Source organism: Callionymus lyra, chromosome 2 (assembly GCF_982586985.1).
Source record: "Callionymus lyra chromosome 2, fCalLyr1.hap1.1, whole genome shotgun sequence".
Classification (NCBI taxonomy): Eukaryota; Metazoa; Chordata; class Actinopteri; order Syngnathiformes; family Callionymidae; genus Callionymus; species Callionymus lyra.
The window spans coordinates 3,107,834-3,125,808 of record NC_141819.1 but is presented as its reverse complement, the minus strand read 5'-3'; the positions used below and the strand labels follow the sequence as shown (position 1 = coordinate 3,125,808).

General features: G+C 51.3%; 1 protein-coding gene and 1 non-coding gene across 2 annotated transcripts; one reads left to right on the top strand and one right to left on the bottom strand.

Moving 5' to 3' along the window:
- The first annotated feature begins 2,554 nt into the window (after nt 1–2,554).
- LOC148085081 (stonustoxin subunit alpha-like) lies at nt 2,555–9,946 on the top strand. The gene is made up of 5 exons (XM_087783251.1): nt 2,555–3,654; nt 8,003–8,176; nt 8,237–8,389; nt 8,701–8,747; nt 9,181–9,946. The coding sequence occupies exons 1-5, from the start codon at nt 3,641–3,643 to the stop codon at nt 9,720–9,722; spliced, it is 930 nt and encodes a 309-aa protein (XP_087639377.1). The 5' UTR covers nt 2,555–3,640; the 3' UTR covers nt 9,723–9,946.
- Nucleotides 9,947–17,030: 7,084 nt separating this feature from the next.
- LOC148085080 (signal recognition particle RNA) lies at nt 17,031–17,329 on the bottom strand. The gene has a single exon (XR_015710618.1).
- Between the last annotated feature and the right edge of the window lie 646 nt (nt 17,330–17,975).

Here is a 17,975-nt window from a genome sequence, read left to right as displayed (position 1 = left end):
GAGGTCTGAGAGAAGAAGACACGAGAGGTGATGATGGTGGAAGAACTTTCTCTTCAAGACAATCATGGACTCAGTGTCCCAGCAAGCCAGGGAGGGCTGCTCTGTTTGTTGACATCTAGTGGAGATCATCACCAAAGTGGGACCACCTCCAGAGAAGAACCAGGAGGAACATCTCAGAATCATCTTGTCACATTTGATTGACACCAGTGTGTCCATATCAAGTCAGCAGCTGAACTAGCATGTAGCTAACATGATGTTTCTTCATGTTCTTGAAACATCTGTGTTTTCATCTCCACCATCATCCTGGACTTGATGAAGCTCCATCAGCAGATTCAAGTGTAACAACATCTCAACATCACAACTGCTCCACTAGAAGCTGACAGAGTCAAGGAGTTTTCATCCATCAATCAAATCAAACTTACAAATCTTATCTCCAGATGTTAACCTCTGTGGTCCACAGTGATCCAGCCTGGAGGAAGAAACATTGAGAAGACCAGATTCATTTGACTTCAGATGCTGCTAAGTGGACGTTCTTTCATGACTGTGTTGACCACAACAACGATGGATCTAGAAACACTCGCTCAGTCTCCACTGTCTCCTTGTTCTTCCACTGGTGTCCAGCAGGAGAACATGGAGAAGCTGTGAGAGTTGGATTCATGTGCTCAGTTCAGATGAAGAGTCTGAGCAGCGTCACACACTCACATCTCTCTGCTTCTGATCACATGTTCAGTCTGAAGATCTTTGGAGCTCAGTCAGTGAGTTCTGCTGCTCCGTCCATACCTGAGAGTCTCCAGTCCAGCAGACAGCAGCTCCAGTCCTGGTCCTCCTGGATGATTGAAGCTCAGGTCCAGCTCTCTCAGATGGGACGGGTTAGATGTCAGAGCTGAGGCCAGAGAAGAACAACCTCCTGCTGAGATCTGACACCCTGACAGACTGTAATGAAGGAGAAACACTTTCATTAAATCAGAAGAACTGAAGACATGATGTTCTGACCTGAGAGTCTCCAGGTGACAGTGTGGACTCTTCAGTCCAGCAGACAGCAGCTCCACTCCTGGATCCTGCAGCTTGTTTCTACTCAGGTCCAGTTGAGTCAGACTAGAGGACGGAGAGCTGAGGACTGAGGACAGAAGTGAACAACTTCTCTCTGACAGTAGACACCTGATCAGCCTGTGAAAGAGACAGAAACGTCAACAAGAGACTTTTTCTCTATTTTGCCTTGAAAGCCTTGATTGGAGGAAACACTGAACTCTTGACGTTCATAAGATCATCACATGATTGTGTGAACATTTGAAGACTTTGATTTCAATCAGGATCAAATTGATCAACACATGAAATAATGAAGTTCTACGTCATTGGTGCTCCGCCCTCCAACGGCTTCGCTATGGGTTTACCCCGAGGCACCGCCTCGTCTCTGAGAAAGCTTAATGAACTCGCCACCCAGCAGGGGGCAGTACCTTCCTATAAAGGCGGGCAGCACCAGCCGCACTTTCTCCTTTTTCAACTCAGCGAGAAAGCTCCTGACAGTGGAATGTAATGATGGCGAATGAATATTGAAGTGAACCATGTGTGCACGAAGACTCCCTGAAGAGGAGACACACATGTCTGCTTCGTTTTGCCTAGAGGCCCAAATCACACAGGATGATTATGTGGCCTTCCGAGCGCTTCCCACGGCTTTTGACAGTGTTGGGAAGCGTTCGAGGCTTGTCGACCCACGCCGCCTCAGATCATGATTATGATCAACACAGGACTGCCGTGTTGTTTAAAATAACAACACGGCAGTCCTGTGCGCTGCACTCGACAAGCTCACGTTCCAACGTGTTGGGCCCTGATGAGTCGAGCTGAGTCGTCCATCGGTCATGAACAGACGTCGACGAGGAGGACGACTGGCTCGCTGCATGGAGTCGACCATGGGGTATGCGAGAGCGATCAGGTGAGTATCTCTTGCAGGTCTCATGGCCCTCCTGCAGCGCACTCGACGGGTTCACTTGAGAGGTATTAGTGTGCATGTGGCTCCGCCTGTGAGTGTGACGTATTCACAGGCGTCATTAGAGACTTTCGCCGCTAATGCTAAGCTAACATGCTCCGCCGTTCATAGACGGCGAGAGTTTCCTCTCAGAACACAGTTCGGAGGAGGTTTTAAACCCCTTCGTCCGGGTCATGCCGAGACTGTAATAACGGAGTCTGTCCACACGAATGAAGGGCAGACTCAACCATGTGCTTTGTTTCCAGATAAGCAAATGTCCACGAGACCGGCTTGATCAGCTGTGTTTACTTCACTTCCGTGTTGACATGCGCTGACGGGGTTTGACCGCCGATGAGCGTTGTCAAAAAAATCCCCGCGCCATGGATGACGTCACGTTTGGCGGAGAAACGTCATGGATGACGTCACGTTGGCGGAGAAACGTCATGGATGACGTCACGTTTGGCGGAGAAACGCCATGGAACGGACGCACCATTGAGAGGAATGGCCCGGCAGGAGGCGGCGCAGCTCCGCCATCACCTGCATGGGCGTGATGACGAGGCGCGACGAGGATACGCGGAGAAGATCCGTTCGTCGGCCTGATAAGCAAATGTCCACGAGACCGGCTTGATCAGCTGTGTTTACTTCCGTGTTGACATGCGCTGACGGGGTTTGACCGCCGATGAGCGTTGTCAAGAAAATCCCGGCGCCATGGATGACGTCACGTTTGGCGGAGAAACGTCATGGATGACGTCACGTTTGGCGTGATGACGATGCGCGACGGGGATACGCGGAGACGGAGATCCCGTTCGTCGGCATCATCATCTGGTGCTGGGGGGAAGCGTCACCAGAGACCAGCCACCCCAGCAGCACCAACAACATCGGCAACAGCGGCGGCGTGCGACGAGTGAGCGTCGCCAAGATCCGCAGCGCGAGCCGGGGAGCCAGCAGCCGCAGCAGAGTCGATGGCCGAGGGCTCCTCCCCTCCCTATTCATTCAAGGGAATGTGTCGGGAATAAAACAAGAGAACGTATGACGTTTCTGTGGTTCGTTCTGAGAGAGATGTTGGTAGCGTGCATGTGTTTCCGCCTGTGAGTGTGACGTATTCACAGGCGTCATTAGAAACTTTCGCCGCTAATGCTAAGCTAACATGCTCCGCCGGTCATAGACGGCGTGATTTTCCTCTCATAACACAGTCCGAAGGAGGTTTTAAACCCCTTCGTCCGGGTCATACCGAGACTGCAATAACGGAGTCTGTCCACACGAATGAGGGGCAGACTCCAACCACATGTGTTTTGTTTACAGACGAGCAGAGGTCCGCGAGACCGGCTGAATCAGCTGTGTTTACTTCCGCGTCGACCAGCGCTCGTGCCCGACAGAGCGTGACAGCTGATGAGGTGAGTGGAACTTGTCCGGACATGTCTATGTTAACCGGAGGTTGTTCCTTCCCCCACAGCGCTGTCTACAAACACTGGCACCGTGGAGGACGTCACGTTTGGCGGCGGAGAAGCGCCATGGAACTGACGCAACCTGGTGCTTTTACGCGCGAGTTTTTTCGCCGTTCTGAGACCAGGCGAGGGCGAGGGACTTCCGTCCCGTCTGGTCGATCAACTGGAGAGGTGCGTGGCGGTCGGATCTCACGAGTGACGAACAGATCGGGACCGCCAGCGGGGCTGGAGAATGTACGGGACCGGGTGAGTGATGCGGTGCCGACGCGCGCGCGACCTAACTCACTTCAGCTCCGGGTTAATTCTCCAGCGCTTTCCTCCACATCGCGGGTTTTGTCAGCTCCGGTGACACTAAGAAGTGCTCAGGGAGTTGGGAAGACTTCCGGGGGGGGAAGGAAACACGCACGACGCGCATCTGAGGTGTCTCACGCGCACTTGCGCGCTTCTCCCACAGAGCCGGCTTTTATGTATGAGAGTGGGGGTTCTAGTGAATCCAACTCGAGTACATGCTCTGTGGATTCAAGAGATAGAGACGCGGCTTGTGTGATGCCCTTTCGTCTACGGCCCGTCCATGGGGGGCGGGCCGGAGGACTACCCAAGGTTCGCCAGGGCTGCGGTTCTGACAGAACATTATTCGGCTTGGAGTCGCCTGGTTTTACTTCTAGGACCCACTTGGCTGGGGGGAGTAATCAGGCGGGGCTATGCGCTACAGTTTGCCCGTCAACCCCCGCGTTTTTCAGGGATTCTCTGGACGCGTATGGTGGAGCAGGAGAAACTATCCTGTCTGAGAAACGAGGTGTCTACTCTGCTGCAGAAGGAGGTCGTAGAACTGGTCCCTGCAGCCGAGATGATGTCAGGGTGTTACTCCCGGTACTTGCTCGTGGCGAAGAAGACCGGGGGTTGGAGGCCCATTCTGGACCTCAGCTATTTGAACAAGTTCATAGCTACCCGCCCGTTTCGCATGTTGACGGTCAAGAAACTGCTTCAGGTGTATGTCCAGGAGATTGGATGACATCTATCGACCTGACCGACGCGTACTTTCACATACCGATAGTCAAGAGACATCGAAAGTACTTGCGTTTCGCCCTCGAGGGTCGGGTGTTTCAGTACACTCGACTTCCGTTCGGCTACTCTCTGGCACCCAGGACCTTCACCAAGTGTGTGGAAGCGGCAGTGGAGCCTTTGAGAGTGAGTGGGGTAAGGATCTTGACCTATCTGGACGACTGGTTGATCCTTGCCAGGTCAGAGGCAGAAAGTTACGCTCACACACAGAAGGTGTTGAGCCATATTGCCACCCTGGGGTTCACAGTGAACCTCAGCAAGAGCGCTCTGACTCCAGCTCAACAGTTAGTTTACCTGAGGGTACTGTTGAACTCGGAGGAAGGATACGCGCGCCTCCCGGACGTGCGTATCCAGCCCATTCTCCAACTGACAACACAGTTGCTGGAAGCTCGGTGTCACGTGACAACAGCAGGCACTGTTATGTCCCTCCTGGGGCTCATGGCGGCAGCCCACACGGTTGTTCGGCTGGGCTTGCTGCACATGAGGGAGCTTCAGAGATGGTTTGGTCGTCTCAAGCTAGACCTCAAGCGGGAAAGAGGTCGGAAAGTGCGCCTTCCCGCTCGGGTTTTGCAGGACATCCAGTTCTGGAACTCTCACGCCAACCTCAGGCGGAGAGTTCCATTGGGTTGCGTCCTTCGTTACACTCAAGTGTTCACAGACGCTTCCCTGACAGGTTGGGGAGGCACCTCGGGTCAGGCCTATGCCAGTGGGGTCTGGAGCAGTCCGGTGCTCAGACACATAAACTGGCTAGAGCTGAAGGCAATTCACAATGTCCTGCTTCACCTCTCTCCCCAACTGTCACAGTCCAACGTCCTAGTATTTTCAGACAGCTCCACCGCCGTGGCGTACGTAAATCGCCAAGGTGGAGTCAGATCCCCAGCCCTTCTGTGTGTGGCAAGGAAGATTTGGCTGTGGGCGGACTGTCACCTGCTTTCGCTCAGAGCCCAGCACGTCCCGGGCGAGCTGAATGCAGTAGCGGACAGACTGTCGAGGGGGGCCGTCCAGGACGAATGGGGTCTGTCCGAGGCAGTGGCAAGCGAGATCTGGTCTCGATTCGGTCACCCGGTTGCAGACCTCTTCGCCAGCAAGGAGAACTTCAAATGCCCTCTTTGGTTCTCCCTCAGGGCTTCGGACCGCCCCCCACTAGGCGTGGACGCTTTAGCCCATTCGAGGTGGCCGGTCGGTCTGCTGTTCGCCTTCCCTCCTCCGCGGCTCCTTCTCCCCCTGATTCGGAGGACGAGGCGGGGGGGGCTGAGGTTAATTCTAGTGGCACCAGACTCCCCGGGGGCGCTCTGGTTCCCAGAGCTGGTGCGCATGGCGGTCGGGGCCCCGTGGGCCATCCCTTGGGGCCCCGCTGCCCTGTGTCAGGCGGGGGGGACACTGACAGCGCCCCCGGTGCTGGGCCGGCCTCAAGGTGTGGCTCCTGCACGGGACGAGCTGATCGGGACCCTGGACCCGGACGTTCTCCACACGCTGGAGAACGCCCGGGCCCCATCAACACGTAGGCTTTATGCCTCAAAGTGGGGGATATTCTCCCGCTGGTGTTCAGACAGGTCCTTGGACCCCAGCTCTTGTTTGGTCTCCGCTATCCTGTCTTTCCTGCAACATTTGCTGGATAACGGGCGGACTGTGGCGACACTGAGAGTGTTCGCATCAGCCATAGCGACGAGGCATGTCGGTTTTGAGGGTGCTTCGGTTCGCGCCCACCCTTTGGTGGCGCGTTTCCTGCGGGGTGCCTGCAGGCTTCGACCTCCTGCAAGGCCTTCCAGCCCTCAGTGGGATCTCCAGTTGGTACTGGACTCTCTCACAGGGCCGACCTTCGAGCCTCTTGACCAAGTCCCATTGGATATCTTGTCTTTCAAGGTATCGCTCCTTCTGGCACTAACAACCACGAAGAGAGCAAGTGAGCTTTGTGCCCTCTCCATTAGCCCTGAGTGTCTTTCCTTTGGCGTCGAGGAGTCTTCGGTGTCTTTGCGTCCTAACCCAGCGTTCCGCCCGAAGATTCTGAGTTCCTTGTTCCGGGCGACGACCTTCACGCTGCGGGCCTTTCACCCGCCGCCTCACTCGGACCCGGGTCAGGAGCGTCTCCACCTGTTGTGTCCAGTGAGGGCGTTGGCCTGTTACTTGCGGCGGGTGGCCGAGTTTAGGCGCTCTGATGCCCTTTTTGTCTGCCACGGTAGATGCCGGCGGGGAGAGGCTCTCCCCCCAGAGGTTCTCTCATTGGGTGAGATCGGCCATTATCCGTACCTACCGAGCAGCGGGTGGATCCGCTCCTAGCGGTCTGAGGGCACATTCCACCCGTGGCGTGGCAGCCTCAGTGGCTCTTTTGCGGGGTGTGGCAGCAGAGGATATCTGCTCTGCTGCCTCTTGGGCGTCCACGTCTACCTTCGCTAAGGCCTATCTCCTCGACGTAACGGCGGGATCAGTAGCTCATACTGTCTTGAGCGCTGTTGTGCCCCCCTCAGGGCCCACGGCTCAAGTGGGATTGGACCCTGGGCCGGCGGGGCCCTAGTGATGCTGCTCCAGGAGCGGCGTCCAGCTGGGGGTACATTTATCCCGTCAGGCTTCGCCTTTTGGGTAAACCCATAGCGAAGCCGTTGGAGGGCGGAGCACCAATGAAGCAGAACCCCTGAGTTATCTATTATAACCTCAGGTTCTGCGAGTTGGTGCGAAGCCCTCCAACCTCGTCGCCCAGCGGCCGCCCTTCTCGCTGAGTTTTCAGTTGGAGAAAGTGCGGCGGGTGCTGCCCGCCTTTATAGGAAGGTACTGCCCCCTGCTGGGTGGCGAGTTCATTAAGCTTTCTCAGAGACGAGGCGGTGCCTCGGGGTAAACCCATAGCGAAGCCGTTGGAGGGCTTCGCACCAACTCGCAGAACCTGAGGTTATAATAGATAACTCAGGGGTTACACAACACCAGTGTGAGTGGAGTTACACAACACTAGTGTGAGTGGAGTTACACAACACAAGTGTGAGTGGAGTTACACAACACAAGTGTGAGTGGAGTTACACAACACAAGTGTGAGTGGAGTTACACAACACCAGTGTGAGTGGAGTTACACAACACCAGTGTGAGTGGAGTTACACAACACCAGTGTGAGTGGAGTTACACAACACCAGTGTGAGTGGAGTTACACAACACCAGTGTGAGTGGAGTTACACAACACCAGTGTGAGTGGAGTTACACAACACCAGTGTGAGTGGAGTTACACAACACCAGTGTGAGTGGAGTTACACACCAGTGTGAGTGGAGTTACACAACACTAACACTTACACTGACATTAAACACAAACACACATCAATCCTCTCACAACAGTGAGTCATGTGATCATTTATACATCAAGTGTTGAACTGATGAAAACTTAATTATTTCATGTGTTGATCAAGTTGATCCTGATTGAAATCAAAGTCTTCAAATGTTCACACAATCATGTGATGATCTTATGAACGTCAAGAGTTCAGTGTTTCCTCCAATCAAGGCTTTCAAGGCAAAATAGAGAAAAAGTCTCTTGTTGACGTTTCTGTCTCTTTCACAGGCTGAACTGCTGTCGACTGACAGAGAGAAGTTGTTCACTTCTGTCCTCAGTCCTCAGCTCTCCGTCCTCTAGTCTGACTCAACTGGACCTGAGTAGAAACAAGCTGAAGGATCCAGGAGTGGAGCTGCTGTCTGCTGGACTGAAGAGTCCACACTGTCACCTGGAGACTCTCAGGTCAGAACATCATGTCTTCAGTTCTTCTGATTTAATGAAAGTGTTTCTCCTTCATTACAGTCTGTCAGGGTGTAAGATCTCAGCAGGAGGTTGTTCTTCTCTGGCCTCAGCTCTGACATCTAACCCGTCCCATCTGAGAGAGCTGGACCTGAGCTTCAATCATCCAGGAGGACCAGGACTGGAGCTGCTGTCTGCTGGACTGGAGACTCTCAGGTATGGACGGAGCAGCAGAACTCACTGACTGAGCTCCAAAGATCTTCAGACTGAACATGTGATCAGAAGCAGAGAGATGTGAGTGTGTGACGCTGCTCAGACTCTTCATCTGAACTGAGCACATGAATCCAACTCTCAGAGCTTCTCCATGTTCTCCTGCTGGACACCAGTGGAAGAACAAGGAGACAGTGGAGACTGAGCGAGTGTTTCTAGATCCATCTTTGTTGTGGTCCACACAGTCATGAAAGAACGTCCACTTAGCAGCATCTGAAGTCAAATGAATCTGATCTTCTCAATGTTTCTTCCTCCAGGCTGGATCACTGTGGACCACAGAGGTTAACATCTGGATTGAAGATTTGTAAGTTTGATTTGATTGATGGATGAAAACTCCTTGACTCTGTCAGCTTCTAGTGGAGCAGTTGTGATGTTGAGATGTTGTTACACTTGAATCTGCTGATGGAGCTTCATCAAGTCCAGGATGATGGTGGAGACGAAAACACAGATGTTTCAAGAACATGAAGAAACATCATGTTAGCTACATGCTAGTTTAGCTGCTGACTTGATATGGACACACTGGTGTCAATCAAATGTGACAAGATGATTCTGAGATGTTCCTCCTGGTTCTTCTCTGGAGGTGGTCCCAGTCTCAGAAGACTTCACTTTGGTGATGATCTCCACTAGATGTCAACAAACACAGCAGCCCTCCCTGGCTTGCTGGGACACTGAGTCCATGATTGTCTTGAAGAGAAAGTTCTTCCACCATCATCACCTCTCGTGTCTTCTTCTCTCAGACCTCCGTCCACTCTCACTGGACCCGGACACAGCACACCGGCGCCTCCTACTGTCCAACGACAACAGGACGGTGGAACTTGTGACGCAGGACCAGGATTATCTGGACCATCCCGACAGATTCCACCGGTGTCTTCAGGTGATGAGCAGAGAAGCTGTGACTGGACCATGTTACTGGGAGCTGGAGTGGAGAGGAGGAGCTTCTATCGCACTGACTCTCAGAAGAGACGGAGGGAAAGAAGACGAGTCTGAGTTTGGACAGAACCGTTATTCCTGGAGTCTGAGCTGCTCTGATGATGATGGATATAAATTCTATCACGATAAGAAAGAAACTGTCATCAAGAGTCAAGAAGTTTCTCACAGAGTAGCAGTGAAGATGAACTTTATTGAACCTGGATATTTAACCTTCTTCAGTGTCTCCTCTGATGGAGAGAAAGTCCTCGGATCCTTCTTCATCTCCACTGAACCTTTGTACCTGGGATTTGGACTCACAGAGGTTCCTGGTTCTGGTTCCTCAGTGTGTGTGTGTGACCTGAGTGTGTGAGTGTGTTCCTCCAACACACTTGTGTAGCTGCTGTCAATCATCATTAAAGTGCTGACAGTGATGATGGAAGAAATCTGCTCCTGAAACAAACGTGTTGATCTGAATGTTGTTGAAGAAACTCTTTCATCACTTGTTGAGTCGACTGAAGACTTGAAGTTCAGTGGAGCACGAGTCACTCATGATGTTCATCATGTTTAATAAAACATTTGCTTTAAAACTTTCAAGAGACTCAAGGTCACTTCACAATAAAAGGTTAGAAAGAAGATGTGAGGTCAAACGGGTAGATGTGAGGTCAGACGGGTAGATGTGTGGTCAGACGGATAGATGTGAGGTCAGACGGGTAGATGTGAGGTCAGACGGGTAGATGTGAGGTCAGACGGGTAGATGTGAGGTCAGACGGGTAGATGTGAGGTCAGACGGGTAGATGTGAGGTCAGACAGGTAGATGTGAGGTCAGACGGGTAGATGTGTGGTCAGACGGATAGATGTGAGGTCAAACGGGTAGATGTGAGGTCAGACGGGTAGATGTGTGGTCAGACGGATAGATGTGAGGTCAGACGGGTAGATGTTAGGTCAGACGGGTAGATGTGAGGTCAGACAGGTAGATGTGAGGTCAGACGGGTAGATGTGAGGTCAAACGGATAGATGTGAGGTCAGACGGGTAGATGTGAGGTCAGACGGGTAGATGTGAGGTCAGACGGGTAGATGTGAGGTCAGACGGGTAGATGTGAGGTCAAACGGGTAGATGTGAGGTCAGACGGATAGATGTGAGGTCAAACGGGTAGATGTGAGGTCAGACGGGTAGATGTGTGGTCAGACGGATAGATGTGAGGTCAGACGGGTAGATGTGAGGTCAGACGGGTAGATGTGTGGTCAGACGGATAGATGTGAGGTCAGACGGGTAGATGTTAGGTCAGACGGGTAGATGTGAGGTCAGACGGGTAGATGTGAGGTCAGACGGGTAGATGTGAGGTCAGACGGATAGATGTGAGGTCAGACGGATAGATGTGAGGTCAGACGGGTAGATGTGAGGTCAGACCGGTAGATGTGAGGTCAAACGGGTAGATGTGAGGTCAGACGGGTAGATGTGAGGTCAGACGGGTAGATGTGAGGTCAAACGGGTAGATGTGAGGTCAGACGGGTAGATGTGAGGTCAAACGGGTAGATGTGAGGTCAGACGGGTAGATGTGAGGTCAGACGGGTAGATGTGAGGTCAAACGGGTAGATGTGAGGTCAGACGGGTAGATGTGAGGTCAAACGGGTAGATGTGAGGTCAGACGGGTAGATGTGTGGTCAGACGGATAGATGTGAGGTCAGACGGGTAGATGTGAGGTCAAACGGGTAGATGTGAGGTCAGACGGGTAGATGTGAGGTCAAACGGGTAGATGTGTGGTCAGACGGGTAGATGTGAGGTCAAACGGGTAGATGTGAGGTCAAACGGGTAGATGTGAGGTCAGACGGGTAGATGTGAGGTCAAACGGGTAGATGTGAGGTCAGACGGGTAGATGTGAGGTCAAACGGGTAGATGTGTGGTCAGACGGATAGATGTGAGGTCAGACGGGTAGATGTGAGGTCAGACGGGTAGTTGTGAGGTCAGACGGGTAGATGTGAGGTCAGACGGGTAGATGTGTGGTCAGACAGGTAGATGTTAGGTCAGACGGGTAGATGTGAGGTCAGACGGGTAGATGTGAGGTCAGACGGGTAGATGTGAGGTCAAACGGATAGATGTGAGGTCAGACGGGTAGATGTGAGGTCAGACGGGTAGATGTGAGGTCAAACGGATAGATGTGAGGTCAGACGGGTAGATGTTAGGTCAGACGGGTAGATGTGAGGTCAAACGGGTAGATGTGAGGTCAAACGGGTAGATGTGAGGTCAGACGGGTAGATGTGAGGTCAGACGGGTAGTTGTGAGGTCAGACGGGTAGATGTGAGGTCAGACGGGTAGATGTGTGGTCAGACGGGTAGATGTGATGTCAGACGGGTAGATGTGTGGTCAGACGGGTAGATGTGAGGTCAGACGGGTAGATGTGTGGTCAGACGGGTAGATGTGAGGTCAAACGGGTAGATGTGAGGTCAGACGGGTAGATGTGAGGTCAGACGGGTAGTTGTGAGGTCAGACGGGTAGATGTTAGGTCAGACGGGTAGATGTGAGGTCAGACGGGTAGTTGTGTGGTCAGACAGGTAGATGTTAGGTCAGACGGGTAGATGTGAGGTCAGACGGGTAGTTGTGAGGTCAGACGGATAGATGTGAGGTCAGACGGGTAGATGTGAGGTCAGACGGGTAGTTGTGAGGTCAGACGGGTAGATGTGAGGTCAGACGGGTAGATGTGTGGTCAGACAGGTAGATGTTAGGTCAGACGGGTAGATGTGAGGTCAGACGGGTAGATGTGAGGTCAGACGGGTAGATGTACACTAGAGGTACATTTAACTCACACATAAAACAAATCTCACGGACTGCTTATTTCCACCTTCGTAACATTTCAAAAATTAGGCATTTCCTTCCTTTAGATGCTGCTGAGAAGCTCCTCCATGCTTTTGTTACCTCCAGGCTGGACTATTGTAACTCTCTTCTGTCAGGCTGTTCTAAAAAGTCTCTCAGAACTCTTCAGCTCATTCAGAACTCTGCAGCTCGTGTCCTGACTAAGACTAAGAGGCGCGAACACATTTCCCCTGTACTGTCTTCCCTACATTGGCTTCCTGTAGAATTTAGAATACAATTTAAAATCCTTCTCCTAACCTATAAAGCCTTACATGGTCTAGCACCAACATACATTAAAGATTTAATCCAAACTTACCAACCCTCAAGGACCTTACGATCCCTAAACTCTGATCTACTAGTTATACCACAAATCTCTAAATGTAGATTCGGAGCCAGGGCCTTTAGTTTTCAAGCCCCTCTACTGTGGAACAAACTACCGGCTTCAGTCCGGAGGGCAGACACCCTCTCTATGTTTAAAAATAATCTTAAAACCTTACTTTTCGATAAAGCCTATAATTAACTTGACTGTTTATCTCTAGTTGTCATAACTAACAAAACTGTTTATCTTAGCTGCTATAGGCTGAGAATGCTGGAGGAGTTTTAGTTTTAGTTTTAGGCACCGAGCTCTGTATATCCTTCTTTTCTCGCCGGGGCCGTTCTGGCTTGGCTGGTTCGGGTGTGGGGGTCCGGCGGGTGGGGCCTGTGGGTGCCTTGGGCCTGGTGGTGGTCACCGCTGGTGCCGCGATGGCCCCGTGCGCCGGCGGGGGGGTGGCCCGCTCCCGGGGGGTTTTTGATGGTGCGTGGGGGCGGGTGCTGGCGGGGGTGGCTGGGGTTGTGGATGGGGGGTTGCGCTGGGGGCGGTGCTGGGGCTGGGGGGTTGCTGGTCCCGCCGACGGTGTCGGCGGGTGAGCCGTCGGGGGTGGGGCTGGGGCTGGCCGGGTGTTCTGGATGACCTTCCGGCCCCGATGGCTTCGCCTGGTCTGTGGTGGGTGTCTGCTGCGACGGTGGCTGTGGTCCTCTACCCGCCCTGTGTGGCATGTGCCGTGGTTGGGGGGTTTGTCGCCCTTGGTCCTGGGGGTTCGTGGCCGGGCTGGTCGGTCTTTCTGGGGCTTCCCGGGTGGGGGGGGGCCGCATTGGGGGGACGGCGGAGGCATTGGGCGGACCCATGTTACCGTAGTGACCATGTACCGCCCATGCAAGTGCTGCTGTCCCCCTGGGTGGTGCATGGTGGGTGGGGGCGGTGGCTGGGGGTCAGTACGTGTGATGGGCAGGGCCTCGGCACCTTAGAGACCGTGGACTGCCCATCGAATACTGCTGGCCCCCCAAACTTCCCTCATGGGGAGGTGGGCTGCGGCTGTTGGGGACGGTCTACAGTTCAAAGACTGGGGGCCGTTCCCGGACGGCTGCGGCCCCACTGCCCCCGCCCTGCCCGCACAACCGTGGCCCCCCTGTGACCCGGGGGACCTGGGCCGGTGCCTGGCCATTGCTCCCCCGGCTCATGCGGTGGCACTCAACCCGGCTACTGGCCGTGTCCGCAGGGTATTGGGGGGGTTCCGCCGCCGCTGCTGTGGTGGGTCCCCATCTCCTTGACTCGGTCCCCTGCTATGGACTTGTTGGCGGCCTGACGGGCTGGGGGTCCTCCGTCGCCCGGCCTGGCCCCGGGGCCCTATCCCCTGACTGGTTCTTCTGGCTGCCCCTCTGCCCCGGTGCCTGCGCCTGGTGCCTCCCCCTCTCTGCTTCCTCGGTCGTCCTCGCCTGTGCCCGCCCTCTCGTGCCCCCGGTGGTGGTCCGCCTTCTCGCTGGTGTTTGGGGTCGGCTCTGGTGGTTATCTCGCCTGCCGGGTCCTGGTCTCCCGCGGGTTCCTGCCGCGGCTTGGGCCCCTGTGTCTGGATCTGCTGTGCTAGGTATGTGCCCTCTGGCCTGGCTATTTCAACCCCCCCCCCCTCTCCCCTCTATATATCTTCACCCGTCACCGAAGTCTGTATACCTGTGTATTGTCTACATTTGTCCCAAACCCACACCTTTTTATTTCTCTCCCGGAGCCCCAGGGATCCACCTCCAGAGCTGCTGCTGATCCAGGGATCCACCTCCAGAGCTGTTGCTGATCCAGGGATCCACCTCCAGAGCAGCTGCTGATCCAGGATCTTCACCACGTCATCAGATCCCGAGTTCTCTCCAGCACCCCCATGGACCCTCCTACACTCTCCTCTTTTCTCTCACTATATCCTCCCTCACTCCTCTCCTTATCCATCTGTCTACCCCCCCATCCTTCCTCCCAGCCGGTCAAAGCGGCAGGCCGTCAACAATGAGTCGGGTTCCGCTCGAGGTTTCTGCCTTCTAAAAGGAAGTTTTTCCTCGCCATTGCTCACTGTACAGTGTTTTGTTTCTTGCTCTTTGTTGAATTGCTGGGATCTATTTTTCCTTAATCAACTGTAGTCTTATTTCAACTGTATAGTGTCTTGAGATAACTTTGTTATGATATGACACTTTAAATAAAATTGAATTGAATTGAATTTGGCTCCATCCATCTTCCCATCAATTTTAGCCATCTTCCCTGTCCCTGCTGAAGAAAAGCAGGCCCAAACCATGATGCTGCCACCACCATGTTTGACAGTGGGGATGGTGTGTTCAGGGTGATGAGCTGTGTTGCTTTTACGCCAAACATATCGTTTTGCATTGTGGCCAAAAAGTTCATCTGACCAGAGCACCTTCTTCCACATGTTTGGTGTGTCTCCCAGGTGGCTTGTGGCAAACTTTTAACGAGACTTTTTATGGATATCTTTGAGAAATGGCTTTCTTCTTGCCACTCTTCCATAAAGGCCAGATTTGTGCAGTGCACGACTGATTGTTGTCCTATGGACAGACTCTCCCACCTCAGCTGTAGTTATCTGCAGTTCATCCAGAGTGATCATGGGCCTCTTGGCTGCATCTCTGATCAGTCTTCTCCTTGTTTGAGATGAAAGTTTGGAGGGACGGCCGGGTCTTGGTAGATTTGCAGTGGTCTGATACTCCTTCCATTTCAATAGAATTGCTTGCACAGTGCTCCTTGAGATGTTTAAAGCTTGGGAAATCTTTTTGTATCCAAATCCGGCTTTAAACTTCTCCACAACAGTATCTCGGACCTGCCTGGTGTGTTCCTTTGTCTTCATGGTTCTCTCTGCGCTTTAAACAGAACCCTGAGACTATCAAAGAGCAGGTGCATTTATACGGAGACTTGATTACACACAGGTGCCTTCTATTTATCATCATCAGTCATTTAGGACAACATTGGATCATTCAAAGATCCTCACTGAACTTCTGGAGTGAGTTTGCTGCACTGAAAGTAAAGGGGCCGAATAATATTGCACGCCCCACTTTTCAGTTTTTTATTTGTTAAAAAAGTTTAAATTATCCAATAAATTTCGTTCCACTTCACGATTGTGTCCCACTTGTTGTTGATCAATGACAAAAAATTAAAATGTTATATCTTTATGTTTGAAGCCTGAAATGTGGCGAAATGTTGAAAGGTTCAAGGGGGCCGAATACTTTCGCAAGGCACTGTATATATATATATACTTACAGGTGCATTTTCAGCAGCAGTAGAAGGATGACTGTCTTCGCTGCTGATACCAGCTTAAATATCTCACAAATATTTAGATTGTCATATTTTTTCTTTATTTCTTTTTCCAAACTTGCAATACGTGCTGCCATCAGGTGGCGATAGCGTTCAAACAGCTGTTTGCAACATCGTTAAATAGTAGTAGAAGAAGAAGCTGTCACGTGATTTCCTGTTAGTGTGTAGTGGCAGATTTTGAATTGAGACATACTATCTGTGGAGAATTAGTTACTAGTTAGTACGTACACTACCCTGATGCATACTAACTTCTAGTATGCTAAGAGTAGAATACGATTTGAGACATACTATCTGTGGAGGATTAGTTACTAGTTAGTACGTACACTATCCTGATGCATACTAACTTCTAGTATACTAAGAGTAGTATGCGATTTGAGACACAGCAACAGTCTTTTTGACTCACCTGACGACACACTCACCTGACAGCACAACTCCCGACATCATCGTCACCATCGAGACTCACCTTTTTCTTACACACACGTCACTCACATCTCTTCTGTCAATCACTCTCTGCTGTGGCTTTCTCGCGTCACTGCACTGCCTCCTCCTGGACAACAACGGAACTACAACTCACTCTGACTTCTATCACTGAACGTTACTGCCGCGAGGACTTTTCATCCAATCAGGACTTTCCTTACCAGCCAATCATGATGGTTCAAACCCTTTTGTGTTGAATGAATGAGATTTAATTTCAGGGTGTGTGTGTCACAGGATTAACACAATAACAGTACTCATACGAGCATGCGCAGTGGCGCCCTCAGAAATGCGCATCTCTAACTGAGAGTGATTGTATGAATATAAATAAGTTATAAATAGTTCAATATAATATAAATAGAATAAATAAATGCTTTAAATATTGCAAATAATTAATGTATAAATAAGTAAAAAATAGTGCAATGTATATATAAATACATAATATTTTAAATAGTGCATTTCATTCAACAGTCAATAAAGTTATATTTTTGAACATCCATCAAAACATCGTCATTTCACGTATTATAGTGCGATCTAAACTGTGATCGATTGTTTCAGCTTCAGTGATAGAAGTCAGAGTGAGTTGTAGTTCTGTTGTTGTCCAGGAGGAGGCAGTGCAGTGACGAGAGAAAGCCACAGAGAGTGATTGACGTGTAAGAAAAAGAATCTGATGGCGGGAGTTGTGCTCAGGTGAGTGTCGTCAGGTGAGTGTGTGGTCAGGTGAGTGTGTGCTCAGGTGAGTCAAAAGACTGTGTCTCGCTGTGTTACTCAGGCTGCACTACAGCGTCTATTCACAGGCGCGATCCCACTACTGAGCGGCACGGGGGCTTTGACCTGCTCCGTTTCCGACCTGGGCCGGTGCACCCCTCCTTAGACGACCTGGTGGTTCCGAGCTCCCCCGGAAGCACCATATCGATACCGAGCTTAGTGCGGACACCCGATCGACATAGTCCGCTGCAGCTCAGATCTCCTGAGTTCAAACGATCCGCCAGACTCAGCCTCCCAGTGACTTGGATTACAGATGCGCGCCACCGCACCCGGCGAGGACTGACGGGCGGACGCGCGCTTTTGTGTGTCGCACGAGTGACGTCACTCAACGCGGAGCCTCTCGGTAGATGGAAATAAATAACTGGAGATATTTCAAGATACGATCTTATGATAAAATAATCTTTATTTAATCTGAAATTAACACATTATCTTTAATCGTTCGATAAATGAATGAGATTTAACTTTTTGTGACGTCATCTTTTTATGTTGAGATGACTTTTCTCCACAGATGAATTTATTTACTTTAAGATTAAAAAAAAAAGAATTCTTTGTTATTTATCTTTGATCTTTATCGCAACATATTGTTCTTTCTTTTTATAGAAACTTTGTACTTGTTCTTATTTTTATAAATCTATTGTCAGTGTTGTTGTGTCTAATTGGAAAAACAATTACCCGAAGTAGACCCCCTGAGGGATCAATAAACCTTTATCTATTTATTTATGATTGATCATTGTTGGTGTTGTAGCTCCATCTCACCACTAGATGGTGGTATTTATACAAAACTCCTACAAAAACCAAAATCTTAATTCGTTCGATAAATGATTTAACTTGTTAATGTAACTTTGTTGTTGTGACGTCATCCTTTTGTGTTGAGATTACTTTTCTCCACAGATGAATTTAAATACTCTAATATTTTAACT

Bases quoted from the DNA above. Each gene is read 5' to 3' on its own strand.
- LOC148085081 (XM_087783251.1), top strand. The intron at 8,177-8,236 runs GTCAGAACATCA...CCTTCATTACAG, and splicing joins TGTCACCTGGAGACTCTCAG to TCTGTCAGGGTGTAAGATCT. The intron at 8,748-9,180 runs GTAAGTTTGATT...TTCTTCTCTCAG, and splicing joins AACATCTGGATTGAAGATTT to ACCTCCGTCCACTCTCACTG.